General features: G+C 34.6%; 3 protein-coding genes across 3 annotated transcripts; 1 reads left to right on the forward strand and 2 right to left on the reverse strand.

The window, feature by feature from the left end:
* LOC105162512 (bZIP transcription factor TGA10) lies at positions 1,887 to 7,013 on the forward strand. The gene is made up of 11 exons (XM_011080551.2): positions 1,887 to 2,473; positions 2,558 to 2,655; positions 3,010 to 3,098; positions 3,225 to 3,359; positions 3,517 to 3,582; positions 3,720 to 3,779; positions 3,932 to 4,009; positions 4,090 to 4,165; positions 4,286 to 4,560; positions 5,108 to 5,347; positions 6,681 to 7,013. The coding sequence occupies exons 1-11, from the start codon at positions 2,154 to 2,156 to the stop codon at positions 6,828 to 6,830; spliced, it is 1,587 nt and encodes a 528-aa protein (XP_011078853.1). The 5' UTR covers positions 1,887 to 2,153; the 3' UTR covers positions 6,831 to 7,013.
* On the reverse strand, positions 10,224 to 11,393 carry LOC105162513 (polygalacturonase inhibitor-like). The gene has a single exon (XM_011080552.2). The coding sequence runs from the start codon at positions 11,350 to 11,352 to the stop codon at positions 10,360 to 10,362; it is 993 nt and encodes a 330-aa protein (XP_011078854.1). The 5' UTR covers positions 11,353 to 11,393; the 3' UTR covers positions 10,224 to 10,359.
* On the reverse strand, positions 14,729 to 19,035 carry LOC105162514 (protein ABHD18). The gene is made up of 5 exons (XM_011080553.2): positions 18,170 to 19,035; positions 17,307 to 17,391; positions 17,064 to 17,233; positions 15,941 to 16,215; positions 14,729 to 15,112 (listed from the first exon to the last, which is right to left on the reverse strand). The coding sequence occupies exons 1-5, from the start codon at positions 18,543 to 18,545 to the stop codon at positions 14,936 to 14,938; spliced, it is 1,083 nt and encodes a 360-aa protein (XP_011078855.1). The 5' UTR covers positions 18,546 to 19,035; the 3' UTR covers positions 14,729 to 14,935.

The following is a 19,731-nucleotide window of genomic DNA, read 5'->3' on the forward strand; positions in this document are numbered from 1 at the left end:
AGTCCCATATTACGGGACTAATTTTACCATTCCTCATATACACTTATAGGACTAATTTTATAATTTTATCTTAGCTATACAGAGTTTCCCATTTAATCTTTTTATTTTTTATTTATTTTTTAAAAAAAGGGAAATACATGCCTGGGTTACTAGATTAAATTAATTAATGGATACCTTTTTTCTTTCTATTTGAATGCCTTAGATATTAAAGTAGAAACCTAAATTGTTGTTGAGTGTGTTAATTTGACTACTACCATCGCAAGTAGTAAAACAAATGAATTGACTCTGCATGCTGCGGGTTGGCATTTTCTTCTTTTCTTTTTTGAAAAAAATTAAATCCTGTCCTGATATTAATTTATGTTAAAATCGCATTTTTATTCCTATATATTAGCATCATTTTAAATAATCTTATTTATTACAATTTTATCATATTACATCCTATAAGTTAGAGGATTTTTCATTTTCTGTCCTCGTGTTTTTCTATACAATAATTAATGGAGAAGTCACGAGGTCGTTAATCCAAACACATGCTAGACTAACAGTCCCATGACTTTTCTGTGAATTATTGGATGGAAAAAAGTCGTGTGAGGATTAAAAATGAAAAAAGTTTCAACTTATATGTAATGTGAAAAATTATAATAAATAAGACTAAATTAAAAAAATCATAACATATGGTACTAAAAATATAATTTTTTTTAATCTATTATTATGAACTTAATTAGAATCTTTAACTAATTTGAATTCTTTAATCCAAAACATAATAAAAAAAAATCACATGAATAATCAAGTGAAAATTAGGGATTCATTTTAGATTATTTTGGGTCAGAAATATCGTCTACCTGTATATAACCGATATTTTTTTAGCACAATAACTAATATTGAGATCCCATAATAAGTTCGAATCATACTAGAAGTATGGAATTTATTTATTGTTAACTTTTATTTATATCAATGTATTGTTGAATATATTAAAATATTAATATAATTATGAGATTTCAATTTTATGGTTTGATCAAAATAAAGAGCCTTGAGGGCTTGACCAATATATATAGAAAGAGTAGTTGGAAAGTATTAGATTTGCAATTTGCTCTAAGAAGACCTTATTAAATATATTATACTCATGCTATATATATAATTAATTAATTAAAATAATTAATGATGGGCATTGGAAGATAGTTGCTGACTTAATTACCTAATCCAAATTATTCCAATTTCTTTTTAATATATTTATTCAACACAAAGTCTACTTGGAAAGAGGGAGAGGGAGCTGCTTAGAAGAATGGGACTAGCCAAGAACAACAATTTTAGTTAAATAATTACATACTCAGATATTTTTTGCACTTTTCTCTTCTTTTTCTACACTTTCCACCTGAATATACTATTACATACATATATATATGTCTTAAAATTTCTTTGAAAATGACTCCAATTCTATTAGATTTTTGGACACAACAGTAATCATATTCTATTCATCAATATCAGATAATATAATTAATCAACAGTTATTGTGATGCTTCTGGAGTTGGTAACCACGAGAATTAAAGAAGGGGTTAATAGAGTGAATTAATTGGAAGAAGGGGATGAATGGAGAGGTGGGATGGTCGGACAAGGAACCCAGAAGCGGTTTCCACCTAAAAGGAAATGAAGACCACCTCGTATATGCAGTGGTAGTGTGCAGTGTGGTAGTAGTGTTTGTTAATTTGTTTCTGGGATTTCAACATATTAATAATATATATAGAAAAACACAACACCGCTTTAATTATTATGAAGATTATGATTTGTGATATGTTTTAATTGAATTTCTTACCGGAACCGAAAGTCGTCGTCTTCTTGCGCGGAGAAGAGATAGAAACCTTAAAATAGCATTTGTCTTTTGCCTCTAATTTCTCTTTGGCATTCAATTCTCTCTCACTTGTTTTCCTCTCATCAAATCCCTTCTCCTTCATTTACTACTACTCCACACAACCGACTCAAACCCCTCTTTCTCTCTCTACACTTTTATACACACTACTTTTGGATGTACATACATATGTGTGTATGTATCGATTTTGGTGGTCTTGGAATATTTCTCTATAAAGTCAGGAGAAATGGGTAGGCAGACTCCATCAGTTTCAGAGGAATTGTGAGAGAGAAACAAGAGAGAGAAAGAAAGAATGGATTCAGGTGGAATGAGTGATGATGAGCATGGTGGTGTACATGTAAAGAGCAGTATTTCTGAGAAAGAAAAGAAGGTGTTTGAATACCCTCTCATGGCGTCAGGCAGCAATAACAACAACAATGATCATCATCATCATCATCATCATCATCACATGATCACTAGTACTACTGAAATAGCTTTGCAGCAACAACATCATCACCATCAGATGGACCACATGATCAGCCCATTTCATCATCAGACGTCCACATCGACCTTCCCCATGATGCAATCATCCCCCTCGTCATCCTCAGCACCCCTTCCTGGAACTTTCAATATGTAAGAATTTCCACCTTTTTTCAGTCGCTCAATATATATTTCATCTGTATGATTCTTGATGTGGGGTTATAATATATATTGCAGAAGCAAAGATGGCACCGCTTACGACTTGGGCGAATTGGATCAAGCTCTTTTCCTCTACCTCGACGGCCAAGATCATCACTCAGCTCAAGAACAACGACGTAACTACAACCTTTAATTTCTTCTCCGGGGGGGTGGGTAAGGGTGGGGTGGGGGGTGTATTGGTTTTCCAAAGCAAATTCATCAGTTGAAACCATAGATTGTACTTTCTTTGACCAGATCCTCTCATGGGGAAAAAAAGATTTTCACTAAGGAAGACAAAACCAAAGACATATGGCTGTCTTTATTTCTTTTTCTTTATCAATTCTTGTAATATTTGGACAAAAAATCTCTAACAAACTCAAACCAAAGTTTTGTTTTTCTTAATTTTTCTTTTTGTTGTTTTTTTAATAATATAAGCTTAATTTTTTCCTTGGTTTGCTGTTTTTAAGGTTTTTTCTTGTCTATGCGTGCAGAGGGTTCTGGGGTGAGGCCACACACACTCAACATTTTCCCTTCTCAGCCCATGCATGTAGAGCCATCCGCAGCAGCAGCAGCCCCAAAGGTATAGATACATGTCATCAAAGCCGTTGCAGATTTCTGATTTTCTTGATCTCATGATCATCATCAATTTTCTTGTCTTAATCATAATTTGAAACTAATGGGGTTTGTTGGATTTTGTGTTTGGTAGGGAAGTAGTAGTAGTACTGGATTAGTTTCTCCCTCAGCCAGTGGTTCCCAGCAGAGATCATCTCAGCCATCCATGCCCTCATCTAACCCTAGAAATGATGTTGCTTCTGCTCCCGAAACAACCAAAGTGGTTAAGGTTAGAACATATGTAAAATACTAATTAAATTAAACATTTGATTAGTACAAGAGTTAGTTTGTTATACTTTTAATAATTTTGTATTAATTAAGTGAGATTTTGTAGTTAAGTCTTTTTTAATTGAAAAAAAAGTATAATAATTTTGCGTTGTTGACAGCGTGAGGGCAACCGCAAAGGGCCTACCTCAAGTTCAGAACAAGGATCAAAAACACCTGACCCAAAGGTTCTTTCTCTTACAAGCAAATAATTAGACAGTCTTCCATACCCTGCATGTCTCTCTCTCACACACACGTGCGGGTGTCTGTGTGTGTTCTTGGAGTAATTACTATAATTAATCTAACATTTTTCAATTAATTGCAGACACTGAGGAGGCTTGCTCAGAATAGAGAGGCAGCTAGGAAAAGCAGGCTTAGGAAGAAGGCAAGTTCAAGAATTGGGTTTTTTTTTCTTGTTGGGGATAATTATCGAGCCGGAATAATTTAATTTAATTTTAATCTCGTAAATAATCGAATTATCTCTCTCTAATTAATTAATCTTGAATTGAATTAAGGAATTTTGGGTTTTAATTGCAGGCTTATGTTCAGCAGCTTGAGACATGTCGGATGAGGCTTACCCAGCTAGAACAAGAAATACAAAGAGCTAGATCCCAAGTGAGATTAATTAATTAATTACTCTTTTTCTTAATTATCATTCGTTAACTATTAATTAATTACGCTTAATTTTCTGCCAGGGATTTCACTTGGGAGGATCTGCACTTTTAGCAGGGGAACAAGGCCTTCAAGTTGCAATGGGCAACGGAAATTCCGGTCCGTATTAATTAATTATAATATATTCTCATAATAATTTTAATTAAATCAACTACTAAAATTTATTTATTTATTTCCATAAGCTTAATTAATTAGTGTATTAATTTTACGCGGTCCCAGATGCTGCTAATTTGTTTGACATGGAGTATGCTCGGTGGTTGGAGGAGCACCACCGCTTGATGGCGGAGCTGCGCCATGCAATGGAGGACCATTTGTCGGAAAACGAGCTACGAGTCTTGGTGGACAGCTGCTTGGCACTCTATGACCAAGTGATGAACCTCAAGAACATGATCGCCAAATCCGATGTTTTCCACCTCTTGTCCGGCATGTGGAAGACTCCGGCCGAGCGCTGCTTCATGTGGATCGGCGGTTTCCGCCCATCTGAGCTCATTAAGGTTTGTCAATACATAAATAGCAGAACCCTAATTTGGACAGAACTATTCTTAATGAAAGCAAAATAATGACAGCCCATAATGTATAAATTATAAGTATTTGAATTGAGATTTTTTCCTAAAGCCCTTACAATTAAAATAGCCATAGAATTAGGGTAAACCCAGCAAGAAAACTTTCAAAATTTCTCAAAGAAAGGCAAATTTCATGCAAATTAACATGGTGTTTGTACTAATGTTCCATTCTAAATTTTTAGATAAAACATGTATAGTTAAGCATGAACGTACGTATATACAATGACGAAATGGTATGATGATGGTTTTCCGTATTAGGTTGTTAGTTTGATTTTATTCCCAACCCTCTCATAAAGCCCATGTCTCTTACTACCAGTTCTTACACATGCGTCTTGATTCTTGCACGTCTTGCTTTCTTTACCTGCTTGATACAAATAATATTCGAAAGATAATTTAAATTGAACTACCTAAATCTTGTCAAATTATTTCAACTAAATCTTAATTTTGAATACGATAGATGATGTACAATATATTGCAGGTAATAGTGACCCAAATAGAGCCATTGACAGAGCAACAAGTTGTGGGAGTATGTGGGTTGCAGCAGTCAACAAGGGAAGCTGAAGAAGCCCTCTCTCAGGGTCTGGAAGCTCTGAATCAGTCACTTACCCACACCATCACCTCTGATTCACTCATTATCCCACCAAACATGAATACCTACATGGCTCAGATGGCTCTAGCCATCAACAAACTCTCCACCCTTGAAGGTTTTCTTCACCAGGTACCATTCTTATTACATCATTAACTGATCTTAAACAAATAATTAGGTGCAAGAATTAGTTCCACAAGGTGTCTATAGTACGTGTTTGGTATGTGCTCCAACTCCAAAAGGGTTGTAATGATAGTCCGGAATTAGGGGTACTGAGACAAGATATCTCCATCATGAAGATATTAAGCCCATATTCTGAATGATGTCATTTTCACAACCCTTTGACTTGTACCACATTAATTCAACACACACTATTCCTTATAACCTTAATTATTGATTTTTGAGTTTGGTAATGAATGAATATATACAGTGACAACATAAGTATTAATGTCTCCCATAATATGTTGAGTAGAATTATATCAGTTTACTTCATAAATTGTCTGATAGCTTTCTCACTTTGTTTGAGTGCACAAACCTCTTTAGAGCCTTATTCATGAACAATCTCTTTGTCATATTGTCAAATTCAAAATTTTCTTTTGTCAGATCTATGTAATAATAGAATATAATAAATAACTTGTCATTTTATGCGGGTTTTACGTGCCGTTCGGTGGGCGAATTTATTTTTTTAGGTGATTGGTGGGCACTGATTCATATGTTAGACGCATCTTCAACAATAAATTTATTCGTAACGGACGTAGACCGAGTCAAATCGAGTCGAGTCGAGTCGTTCGCTAGCTTACCTACTGTTCGGTGGATGAATTTAATTTTTGTTAGTTGTTTGGTGCGCGTTACTTTGCATGTCAGACGCGTGTTGGAATATAAATTTACTGGTGAACAGACGTGGACGTCTCAGTCACGTCGAGTTTTTTGTTTACATAACGTTAGGTGGATGCATTTAACTTTTTTTTTAATTGATCGGTGCGCACTGATTTACATGCCAGACACGTGTTATAAAAAAAAAATTTATTTATAGTGGACGTGGACTGAATAAAGTCGAGTGAATTTTTCTAGCATGCAATTTATTTATTTTCACTTATTGTACCTTCTCATATTTTTCTAATTGGTACTCAAATTTCTAGAAACTAAAAGGTTTAAAAAGACATTTGAACCACCCTTTGACAAGCTTAAATCACCATTCTTTATGACTAGACAATCAAATCAAATCAAGAATGAATACAAGAGTCGGATACTAATCATGTCAATGCAGAAATATGGAGATAATTAATTAATCAAATTCCTTAATCAACCCAAAGTCATATATATATATATATATATATATATATATATACATATATGCATGAGGATGAGTTATATACATATAGACTGCAAATATCTAAACCCTCATATATACGTCCTTCTTGAAATCTTTAGATAATAATATTTAAATTAATCTGTATATATACAGGCTGACAATCTGAGGCAGCAAACGCTTCACCGGCTGGATCAGATCCTGACGACCCGGCAGGCGGCGCGGTGTTTCCTGGCCATCGGAGAGTACTTCCACCGCCTCCGTGCTCTCAGCTCCCTGTGGGTGGCGCGGCCCCGCCAGGAGTAATGGACAATGGAGTAGAAGACGACGAAACCCTATCTATAGCTATAGCTACTCTTTTCCTTCTTTTAGTTTTTATTTTCTAAAGAGTATTTATATATAGCTAATTAATTTGCTATCGTTTATGTATATATTTTTTTGTAATTGTCTGTGTTTTCTTTTTTTTTTTTTTTCCTTTTTTTGGTGAAGATATATAGATAGAGGACAGTGCTGTCCAGACATTAAGATGCTATTATAAGATATAATTATAATTAGTTAGTTAAAAATTTCTTTCTTTTTATTTTTTGGTTGTGTGTGTGTCAGTGTGTGTGTGTGGTTCTTCATTTTTCTGCTTTGGTATATTGTCAGGTGGCTAATGGTTTTCCACCCATTTCTGACTGAGAAACAAACACACAAATACATACACAAAATCCATAACCCCCCCCCCCCCCCCCCTAAAAAAAAAAAAGAAAAGAAAAGGGGAAGTGGAAGATGGGGTATTGATGAATTTGAATTTGATGAGAAAAGAATTCAGAAAAGTATTTCAATTGATTCATATTACAAGATTTGAAGTTTATTTATATTTGATAATTCATAGTTCAAATTTGGAGGTAAAGGGTTTAAAATTTTTTGAATTTATAATTATGACCAAATTACATTTGAACCCCTGTTATTTTTAAAAATAATTGAAAATATATTTATATTTTATAAATATATAAAATTATATTTTTTATCTTATAACTTCAAGTCATTCGTTCCTTTGGACCTATAACTTACCCTATTTATATATTTAGTTTTTTTAATATAAATTTAGTTCTTAATATCTCATATTTAAACTTTTTTTGACAAATTCAGTCATACATTGACAATTTTGGTCCTAACGATTTATAATTAAAGGATAAAAAAAGATCTATTACAGTGTAAAGGGGACTAAAATTATCAATACGAGACTAACTTTGCCAAAAAAAAAGACCAAATATGAGATGTTCAGAATTGAATTTGCCAAAAAATGACTAAATGTGCGAGTAGAGTAAGTTATAGGACCAAAAGTGCTAACGACCTAAAGTTACAGGATAAAAAATGTAATTTTGCCTTATAAACATTTGAATTGGTTAAAATTCAAATTCTTATTATCTTACAGATTCAAGATCTAACGGTTATGATGGATTGATCTAATCATACAACTTTGATGTAATTTGATGCGTATCGAATTTTAGCAGTACCACAATATATGGCTGAAGAACTTTCACAAAAATTCTAAGATTATTGGAGGACTGACTCTACAAAATAATGATCAATACTCTCGTACGTCAATAATGTTCTTACTAAAAATAAACAAAACTATAATCGAAGTGAGAATAGAAGTGAAGAAAATCGTTTGGAGTGCTAAAAGTATATTGAAAATAGCTTAAAAATGAGAAAAAATGAAAGTTTGAGTGTGATAACTCGTGTTACCAAAATGACTGCATCATCCCTCAATTTATAAACATTCGTAGAAAAGCTGATCCGAGAGTTATTGGCGGAAAATTTGATGCCCTTAGATGGCTACGTGTGTTAGCTTTGTAACAAAAAAAAGAATCGTGAGACTTTGACTTATTTGGACAAAAATATGACCATTCGACCTAGCATTGCCAATCTGCCTAGGTATATAGGGATCAATTCCAGTCGGGCCTCTTGGAGTTATCTGAAGATTTTTTATTATAGCGTGTCTTAAGGTGTTAGTCACCTGTATGACATGATTGCCCTACTGTATGATGATTCGACTTGTTATATTGGGCTTACTTAGGTCTTGGCCCGTTGGGCTTATTCGGAAGGGGCCCATTTCTTTTATTCTTGGGCTCAAAAAATATTTGAGAAGGTATCACAATCAATAAAAATTCAATGAACAATTAAATAAGAAATAATATATAACATTTAAGAGCATAATGGTCTTTTGATATAATAAAAAAAATAAAAATTAACACCATTAGCTTTAATTAACAATGAGGATATATATGCTATATTTGAGAAAATAGAAGGAATTTTTTGTCTATTTTTAAAATATAGAAAAATTATTAATTGAGTTTTAAAAACACATAAGAAGCTTTATGCAATTTAACCTAAAATTATTCAAACAAATTCCAAGAATTTATATAACTAGTGATTTCAATTCCGGAGCCTAATAGAATCAAGAAAAGCTATAGCTTAAGTTGTGTACAAAAAGTTGTTCCGTTTATTATTATTATTATTATTTTATTAATAAATGGATATTTGTATATATATGTGCATAATTTCTTTGTAATATATATATATATATATATATTTTCAATATATGAAGTAGCTGCGTACCCACAATCTAAAGTATTTGATATTAAAAGAAAAATCAAAAGTCGAAACCATTAATTAATATGTGGTTGGTATATAGTAGGTGGACTAAAATCAACACCTATTGGTTTCGTTTATTATTTTTCTTCCTCTTTTACAATTATATATATATATATATATATGCTCTCTCTTGAATTTGATGTACATGAATACTCCTTCACTTTTAATTATATAAATTAAACATAGGTGTCATATTATTGCACACACGTGTCCAAAAAGACTAGATTTTAAGAAACTAATAAGTGTCATATCATGCATGTGTTTTTAAGTTACGTTGATTCATTAATTGGGCTTCAACTAAAAATAAAGACATAATGTCAGATGGGCTATTCAACAACAACTGTATTGCAAGAGGTTCCTGCCCAATTCTGCTTCTCTCTTTCTTACAACCTTTTTCATTCATAGGTTGACATATTTCGGTTTTGAACCCAACTTCTATCTTCAAAATGTTCATCATGTCCCCTTTTTTCTTTTTTGTTTTTGTTTTTACCTATTGAGCCTAGCAATTTTGGCTAGTAAACAAAGCGTTGTAATTACAATCATGGCTAACAATCTTCCTCCATCTCCTCCTAATCTATTCTAATTAGGCGTAATTTCTTTTTTATTCTTGGATATGACGTGTGAGTACACATTCATATGAACAATATCAAATTTCCTGAAAAAAGTTACATACACAGCCGCCGACAACAAAAACATATTTTTAACTTTTTTTTTTCTTTCTTCTTTGGTCCTTACTCGGTTGAAAATATTAAGGGGTGTTTGTTTATATCTAAATGTTAATTTTTATTTTTTTATGAAAGCTTGTTTGTTTAGGCCAATTATTCCATTGGAAAGATCCATTTTCAATAAAAGTTTGCAGCCTAGATCTACCGAAAACACACTTCTCAAACCGTTCTTCTAAATTCCATCGTTGCCTATGTTTTCAGCTATACATAGGATATGACATGACATATTATCATGTCATATTGACTTTTTAATAAATAAAAATAATATTGTACTATATATATTAAAAAATACCAATATATTCTCATTTCTAATCCTATAAATCTAGGTATGTAAACATATCCTCCAAATATATTTTTATTTCTCATGAAAAAATAAAGTATTTTTATCCCAATAGAAATACTGGAAATTAAAGATAAAGATGGAAACAAAGGTAAACGGGCCGTAAGGTTTCCATACTGTCCAAATCTTAGTTGCAGGGTGGTAATGGAGCACCACACAAGCACTTATTATGCACATATGAACTAGCATCAAAGCTCTGCAGCTGCCCACCAACTGGAATCTGCCCACACAGCCTGTTGTAGCTCACATTCAAATACTGCAAATTCAGCTGACTCAACCCCTCCGGCAGATTCCCCATGATCCTGTTGTGATTCAAGTCCAACGACGTCAAGCTCTCCGGAAACTCCACCTTTGTCAGATCAAACTCCAACATGTTCCTCGAAAAGTCCAGGATTTGTATTGTCTTGTTTGTGCCAAACAAGAATGATATGTCCCCTTCAAGCTGGTTTCTTGAAAAATCCAGCACGGTGAAGTTTAGGTCGCCTAATGATCGGGGAACGCTTCCAGTCAGATGGTTGTGGGAAAGATATAGATCGGGAACTTTCTCGGTGAACTTCCCGAGGGAGTCGGGGATGCTGCCGGTGAGCTTGTTCCGGTCTAAGTGGAGAGCGTCGAGGTTCGGGAGGTTGGAGATGGACGGAGGGATGGATCCGGATAAGTCGTTGAACGATAGGTCGAGGAAAGTGAGGTTCTTGAGCTGGCTAAGGAATGTAGGAATAGGGCCGGAGAGGTTGGTGTAACTTAGTCTAAGTAGCTTAAGGTTAGTGAGTTTGGATATGGCTTCTGGGATTTGTCCGGTGAGGTTGGTGAGCTTTCGGAAGACTAAGGTTTCGAGGAAGGGGAGGTCAGCGATGGCGGCCGGAATCTGGCCGGAGATGTTGGCGGAGAAGAGGTTGAATTGGACGATGCGGTTGGTGTTGGGGTCGCATTGGACGACATACCAATCACAGCAATCAGTGCTGGGATCCCATGAGGCCAATTGATAAGGGTTGTTGAGGGATTTCTTGATTTGTAGGAGGGCTTTCTTGTCATTTGGGTTGCATCTCTCTTTGGCTGAGAGAGCAGGGATTGTTTGGGAGAGAAAGATGAGAGAGAGAATGGAAATCTTTAAGGGCATCATGTTTTGTTTTTGAGATATAGTTTGGATGTGGAGTAGAGTATACTGTATATATAGTTTGGATTGTCCAACATTTGACTATTATGTGTTTAATGAAGGTAGTTTATTATAAAGATAATTATAATAATTAAGATGATAGTTTTTTCTTTCGTCAAGTAATTAACATATTAATTCTCCTTTTGACTAGGTCTGCTTTTTATATGATCTTCCACGTGTCGCTTGAATGTGAAATTCTAATTTAAACCAGGCTCGATCAAATTTACATCAATTATTTGACAAGTGCAATACACTTACCATGTGTTTGGTGTACAATTTAAAAAAAATGATCAATCACGTAACAAGTGGAATATAATTGTTTTGTGATTGGATTGATTCGGTTCAACTCAACCTGATCTGGACAAGAATTTTCCCACTTGAACTTGTGAGATGATTTATTCCCTCTAATCACATCGGATTCTGAGTATGAAAAATATATTTAAAGTCGATTTTATTTAGGGAATATTTCAAAAGTGCTTAGGTAAGCTGAAGATTTAATAGCCGTGTTCTACAAGAAAGGAGTGTGAGAACAACACTGGAAATGTCCCGATTATAATCATTTGATACTTAAGTTAGGAATGCTAAAAAAAGAAAATATGAAAATCGTAAGAATATTTAGGGTAACAAAAGTTATACCTAGGGCATAGAGGAGTAGTATTTATATGTATTCTCGAATTATATGCTTACACGTAAACTATTAATTTAAAAAAGGTAAATTACAACAGACTCTCCTAAAATTTATCATAATTATAAATACCTCATTTTTATTTGAAAAATTACAAATATCTCGTTGTGACAGCTAAAGTACTTGTAATTTTAGGAGATACTGTATTGTAATTTTCAAATAACGATGAGGTTTTTGTAAACAAATCTTAGGGGAGCTCCTTTGTAATTTACCCATGTAAAAAAAATTGTATGATCATTAGAGGTCCGACATACCCAAATTCAAGTTAAGTCGAAATCAAATCAGTATTGATCCAAATCGAAATATGCGACCTCCCTTAATCAGTCCAAGCTCTCAACATAGCCGCTCCAGATTGTTAGGTTTGTCTAGTTCGTCCCCAACTAAGATCATTCGAAACTCAAGTTAGTTTTGATTGAGACAAACATATACGATATAAGAGTTCGAATGAATATAATAAATGTATGTTATCTTAAATGACTTAGATCTGAAATATTTATAGGCCCTAAATGTGCATTATGGATTGCATCAAGCAGTTCAAACAAACGATTTTTTCGAGTCTTCGCACAGGTCGAGCCCCCGATTGGCTCATATCTCAGCTAAGTTTAACATTACCAAGAAATTTGGGGGATTTTTGTAAATTTTTTATACCATTACGTAGCCCCACATTATAGTTATGTTTTTTTATTCATATAAAAAATAAAATTAATGAAATTATCAATTTTAAAATATTATTTCAAAATGTTTTTGTAAAACGAATTCGATTAAATTGAGTTAATTTGATATATTTGGAGAAAAGAAAAAAATCTTTGAGAAAATAAAGTCGCGAGACGAGAAAAACAAGAATAATTGGAAAAGAATAGCACGACTCTACAACTCTAATGATTAAATTCGTTAGCACCTTCACTGGACAAGTATAGTCGTGTTAGATCATTTCTCCAAAATCTCTGACCCTGACCATTGACCGCGAGAGCGACATCTCAAACTTTTCATACGAAAAGGATAAAATGAAAATTTCCATCCTATAATTTTGATTTGAATTTATTTTGGTCCTTTATTTTTTATAATTTAAATTTATTTTTTATCTATTAATTTTGCTTAGATTTAGTTTTTAACCTAATTAATTTATGAGTCTTTTCTCCTTTTGATGATAAAAGGCTAATAATTCATTCTAATACTCTTATATCATTTTAGACGAGTTGATGGGTATACATATATCATCCCTACAAAAAGACTGAAACGCCCTTCATTAAGGGCATTATGGTCATTTCCACGATCAGGATCCGCGTGTTTTATAGCGGGCGGGTCGCAGATGACCCGACCCGGATCGCATAGACTAACGGAAGACCCGGACAATGACGACCGTTCGATCAGAATGTGAATCAGCAAGATAAGGCCACGTGGCCCAGTATTTGCCGTACAACTGTGTACTATAAATAGACCCCGATACGCCATAAATGAGATAACTGTTATGCGTTAATTGAGATCGAACTTTGAGATCACATACATTTCACTCGATCAACCTAACTTGAGCGTCAGAGGGTCATTGTCGGGGACGTGCCCGACGAGCTCACGGTTCGTGTTTTATTCTCAAGGGATCCAAAATCAGCTTCGGAAGAATTAGTCGACCCGCAGTGAGATCATCACAGAAGCTCGAATAATTCGACCCGGATCACGAGTATTAGCTATGAGATATAAAATGAATGGATATATGGACCAAAATTGCTCTTGAAAAGTTGTGTAGGAGTAAAATTGTACGAAATTATATCAAAGGACTAAAATTAAGCAATTTTGAAACTTACCGGACTAAAACTAAAATATATAAATTTAAAGGATTAAAATTAATAGCATGCAAACTTAAAGGACTAAACAAATTATTTTTTCTGAAAAAATTACAACTAGCTTCCTCACAAGAATAACCACGATTACAATATTTTTTTATTATTCAAAAAATTATAAATAATTTTTAAAATTAGCAGTCGTCTAATAATTACCCACGCAATAGGCAAGCACGATGGAATATACAATGAATGATTGATGAATTTAGATAGAAACCCAAAGCCAAGGATGATCCAAATTTTGCATGAATAATTGTGATTATCTCAATATCATCTGCCGGATACACCTAGAAATTATGATTGTGATTTGAGTGGTGAAATAGGGAGGGATGGTCAATGATTTCGCCTATGAATCACACAGAAATGGCCAATGTGAATGAAAAGAGCTTGAGGCTGGTCAAGTTTTGAGGCATTGGCATATGCGCCTACCTTCACCTATCACCACATAAAACCTAAAAAATGGCTGATTAGTGTGTGATTCATCAATCCCAGAAATCAACCTAAGCATTACAAACATCAAACAATTTCCCCACTTGATTCATCAGCTATTTTCAAGAAAATGAGAGAGAGAGAGAGAGAGAGAATATGTGCAATAAACGCCTCTAAGTCAGAAGCCACGAATGTATGTATTGTCTACTTGCCGACCTGCAGTTGAGGTCCTTGAGTCTCCAAAGGGACTTGTTGGACACGCCCTCACAGCGGAGGAGCCATGTTGGCAAACCTTGAAGTACAAGGTTTGAAGTTCATATTACAATATCATAAGGTGCAATATTAGAATCAAACTTGAAGTTTAGGCAATAAATTGTTGCAAGATACACTCAAATTCGAAGGAGAACAGATTTATAGCATATGAACAATTTCAGAATTTTATTGATTTTCCAAACGAAGACTGTATCCTTTCTTAACAACCAAATTGGTCCGGGAATTGTACAAACCACCCGTTCTTTTCATTCAATCTGTTGGGTGGCTACATATTTAACTACTGTCACAGAAGGTGAAGGTCCTCTTTTACGTTTTGTACATACGTTAATCATAAAGGAGACTCTTTCCACTGTAATCTATTAAGACCATCAACAATTGCCCGGCGGAACTCACCGTTGTGAAGAAGGAAAGACGATACGTGGCCACCAGAAACCCACCTCACCTCCGAACCTGGCCAGGCTTTTTGGAGCTCCAATACCGAGTGTTTCGGGATATAGCCATCATCCTGAAAACAATAGGGGACATATTACTTCAGAAGAAAATTTCACTCAAATGCTCGATAAACCTGGGAAAATTGATAAAGGTTTCTGCAAAACATGAGTCATTTGACTTCAGAGTTTGGAACCATACAAGTGGAGAACAGTCTTAGGCAAAAGCATGCTTTATTGTCAACTTCACGAATGTAATGCTTAAACATACCATAATTCATTTCTTTTGAACAACAGGCCTCCTAAAAGTTTTACAACTCTGATTTATTGTGAGAGTCTTTTCATCTCTCCTTTTTTTTTTTTTTGGTTTCTTTGTTTCAGATTTGACGGCCAGGGTAGTGGGAGGGACCATGATCTTCTAGCTAAAGTAGGAAAATCGAGAGTACTCTCGTACAGGGTTTCAGTTCTAGAGGGAAAACAAGGGCATTAGCCAGGGCTACTTTAGAATGAAAACAAATGACAAGAAAGTCCAATTGTGCACAAACTTGAATTTGTGCAGTATATTTGTTTAAATGCAAAAAATTTAAACACGACAAGCAGAGTTCAAGAACAATGGTTAAACCTTTGCTTGAATGAACTTAATTTGACCCTGATATATGAGCTGCCTCAGAGGGAATCGATTCAATAAAGTACTATGTTTAAACATTAGAAAATAAATAGATAAGCGTTACTGCATGGAAATTTAATTTTATTTGCCCAATGCTAACCTCATAGCACATGTTCAAGTTTTTTAATTAAACAAGATTTAAGATCTTGAGAAGATTTACGCTAACGAAAGAAAAATATGGAAAAACTCAAACTAGGTGCAGTGAATATGCAAGAAGGGTCATAGCTATGTGACTTACAGTAGCAGCAACAAATATAACAGCATTGGGGTTTTTGGGGATAGGAAACCGTGTGACATCAGTTAGCGACAACACATTTCGCATGCGCTCCCGCACTTCCTCAAGTGTCATGGTAACCTTCTGCATGGCAAGATCTTCTCTAAGAGCTTCCCATGCAGTGGCATGTTTTAGTACCCCTTCACAGAATGCCACAACAGCAGAATGTGGAGAAAGAAACGGGAGCGTAGCAATAGGGGTGGGATGCAGGGATCCAACCATAGCAGCATGTACTCCTCCTATATTCAAAAGATACAAAGTTCTCAAAAGCAGAGAGAACTAAGTAAACTACTTACAACATATTCTCGAATGTTTACATGCATGCAGTTGATCCAAGAAAAAAACATTTGATGCAAAAAAATCAGAGGTAAAGTTCTCAAGTTCTCTTATTATTTGTTCTTTCAGATAAGGATCTGAAAGCGCAAAATAACTTCAAGAAATTGAAAATTATATTGTTTTACATGCGTGCAATTGTTCCCGAGAAAAACGAAACTAATGCATCAAATAAGATCAGAGGTGAAAGCTTTAGGATTCTCTTGTTTAGCTTTCTTTGAGATAAATCTGAAAGTGCAAAATAACCACAAGAATTAAAAAGTGAAAACAGATAAGCTACTTTGCTTGAGCAAAACTACCAACAATCAGGAAGCATATGATTGATACAAGCTTCTAACAAATCAGCATAGTTTCACCCAGGTAATGATGATATATTATACATCAGCGATGACTAAAACAGAACTTTTTTCTATGTCTGCATGCACAAATTTCTGCCACAACTTGTTTATGCACTCTTTTCTTTACATAATTGTCTAGGTGCTTGTTTTCCGATACAGTGTCCCAATACAAGTGTAAAGATTTGGACTTTTTGTTTTTAGCTTTGACAAAGTAATGTATGTTGAATTTCATGCAAATTTTTGGTCCAGGACCAGCTGAGCAAATTTAGCTAAGGATTTCAGTATTTTCAAGTTCTATTAATAAGTTCAGTGAGAAAAAAATAAATAAAAAAAGAAATCCACTCAACATTTCAAGAAATGAAATCCTGCTGTTTTAAGTCTTTTATGCCATAACCAAACAATGGTTCAAGTCTTACCCATGCTAAGTCCACATACACCCATTTTTCCGAAACCTGCTTCAGAGTCTAACCAATGTAAAAGACTACGGGCCTCCTCAATGGTAGCTCTTCCTAATAAGAGCAAATCACTGACACGCAAGAGTTTTGCCCCCCGCTGCAGCATAGGACGTCTTCTTCCATAGAAAGGGCTGTAGAAAGAAAAGCTGGATATTAAAATCTGATGTTTACCGGAGCTAATAGTTAACAGATATTCAATTGGACCTCTCAAGCACCATTGTTGCTATGTTTTCCTTCAGCAGAGGCTCACCGAGACGCAGCCTCCGCTCAAATGCATGGTCCCCTGTGCCTGAAAGAAACGACATGTGCCTTGCATCATTATCATGACAAACAAATCTACACTACAGTCATATTAGTTATCAAAAGGACAAAAGAGTAACTCATTAATTAAATATTTGGAATTTCCTTAATTTAAAAGATATCTTCCAGTTTTTGAGGCAGTCTACAACGGTACATGAATGCACTTGTGTGCACACAAAGTTGAAATCAACTGCTTGCAGTATCACGACGACATTGCATTGTTATTGAATAATGAAAAACAGAATAATTTCTTAAAACAATGTTGAAAACACACATAAGAAGTTTTAAATCTAATCAAACTCTTTCACCATCACTATCCTCGGACCACAATCTGCATCAACTCAGACAAAATTCTAACAACAAAGGCCCTCCAAGTCACTAAAATAAATCTAGGTCTGTCAAAAGTTCTTATCACTGATCACCACTGTGTAGACAGATAATGAATTTCCATGGTGAAATTTCGTAGACGTGTAACCTTAGCAAACAACTCAAAATCTAATTTATTTTTTCTCAATGGAACTACATGAAAGATACCCCTACAGTAATCAATGTACAGACTAGAACATAGGAATACCAAACTATAAGCCAAACATGTACTGAGATTGTTAACAAATTATTCTTCGTTAACAAATTATGCTTAAAGAAACTAAGAACATAAACACATTCTAGCTCAAATCCAAGTCCATATACCGCTCTTTAGCAAGACAGTCCATAATGTTAAAAACATACCAAAACAAACAATATCAGGATCGAATAAGATAAGATACCAGCAAGGTGAACAACACAAGCCATCTTTTGCGGCGGGACGGATTTCGGGCAAAGGAAAGCAACTCTTGCAATGTGACTCTCAGGGGGCAATGCATTGAGAAGCTGCTCATCACAAGGGGTCCTAAAGACCCCTTCTCTAAGACTAGCGGTCTTTGATTCCCAAACTGTCTTCCAAGTGGGCCGCACCAAAGTAGGAGGCCAGTTTTGACCTTCTACTTCAGGAAACAATTGCTTTATCATTCTCTCCAAAAGCTCAAGCTTTGTTCCACCCCACCCCCTAGAAAAGAATGGTGGGCTTAACTTTGTTCTATGCAGCAATGCGCCATACACATGATCCAGTACATAGTAAAGGGTGCCCAGATTTACAGTAACCATTTCTTTTACAAAAACTTTAAGAAAACAGGTTTTAATTTGTATAATACCAATAAAATCAAACAAAGATTAGATTTTTTGATCAATTCAATCAAGATGAAAGAAGCCCACATCAGAAGAGAACAGTGGCAACTCAAAAAGGAATTAGATTTGATGAAAATCCACCAAGAAATTTCAATTTATGGACAAGAAACAAAGATTTCGGCCCCCTGCGAGGGAACTTAGTTTCAAGAATACAGTAAATTGCGAGCAAAACCGAACTAGATCCCGGTGACCTGAAAACAAGTTGAATAAATAATGATGATAAGAATCCAAAACCAATTGGGAAAAGGCAAAAAGAATTTATTGGCACTCAGAAACCAAAACTTATCAATATATTCTAGAAAGAATGGCCTGTGGATATATGACGAGAAAAGGATAGGATTTTGTGTGTCTGTGTGTGTGTGTGTGTGTGTGTGTGAGAGAGAGAGAGAGAGAGAGAGAGAGAGAATTCGGATTCTCCGAAATGAAACTGGGGGCGGAGACGGTGGTGGTTTGACACACGGCGGAATTGGGGATGAGGGCCCACGTGCCACCTCACTATATCCAAAAAAAACAATTGATGGATATGTAAATAAATAGATCGTTTCAAAGATTTTTTTTATTTTTTTTAAAATAAGAACAATCAAATATTATTTGTTTATATAAATTAATAAAATTATTAACATTAAATTATTTATATCTAATAATATATTGATTCATTAAAAAAAATACATGGGTCCAATAGATCTGAACAATTATTCAAAGCTTTGGTCGAAGCGAATGCAAATTTTGAAGGAGGACCTGCAAAAAAGACGTTAGCAATACGGCCCCCAAATTAGTATTAGATTTGATATTGAATAAAGCCAAAAGGTAAACAAATATAATTAAAATTGATATATGGTGAATAAAATCGGTAAAAAGTGTAAGAACACTTAATAATGCACTTGTAGAATGCTTAGAAAATATTTAAAAAGTGTTTAGAGAGTGAAAAAGATGATTTAGAGAATAAAAAATGTGAGAGAGACATTAGAAGGTCTCATGAATGTGTCCTCCGTATGGGGGAGTAAACATGTACTTATAGAGGGTGTCCCTCTACGATATTCTCGGGAAGAAGGGAAAAAGTTTGTTTAGATAAGTCATAATATGTTCTTATCTTAGGTTACGTGTG

Source organism: Sesamum indicum, linkage group LG5 (assembly GCF_000512975.1).
Source record: "Sesamum indicum cultivar Zhongzhi No. 13 linkage group LG5, S_indicum_v1.0, whole genome shotgun sequence".
NCBI classification, from domain to species: domain Eukaryota; kingdom Viridiplantae; phylum Streptophyta; class Magnoliopsida; order Lamiales; family Pedaliaceae; genus Sesamum; species Sesamum indicum.

Excerpts from the sequence above, each read along its gene's own strand:
- LOC105162512 (XM_011080551.2), top strand. The coding sequence starts at position 2,154 with ATGGATTCAGGTGGAATGAGTGATGATGAGCATGGTGGTGTACATGTA. Across the intron at positions 2,474-2,557 it reads CTTCCTGGAACTTTCAATAT|AAGCAAAGATGGCACCGCTT; the intron begins GTAAGAATTTCC and ends TATATATTGCAG. Across the intron at positions 4,561-5,107 it reads GCCCATCTGAGCTCATTAAG|GTAATAGTGACCCAAATAGA; the intron begins GTTTGTCAATAC and ends AATATATTGCAG.
- LOC105162513 (XM_011080552.2), bottom strand. The coding sequence starts at position 11,352 with ATGATGCCCTTAAAGATTTCCATTCTCTCTCTCATCTTTCTCTCCCAA.
- LOC105162514 (XM_011080553.2), bottom strand. The coding sequence starts at position 18,545 with ATGGTTACTGTAAATCTGGGCACCCTTTACTATGTACTGGATCATGTG. Across the intron at positions 17,392-18,169 it reads TTGTGTTGTTCACCTTGCTG|GCACAGGGGACCATGCATTT; the intron begins GTATCTTATCTT and ends CGTTTCTTTCAG. Across the intron at positions 15,113-15,940 it reads TTATATTTGTTGCTGCTACT|GATGATGGCTATATCCCGAA; the intron begins GTAAGTCACATA and ends TATTGTTTTCAG.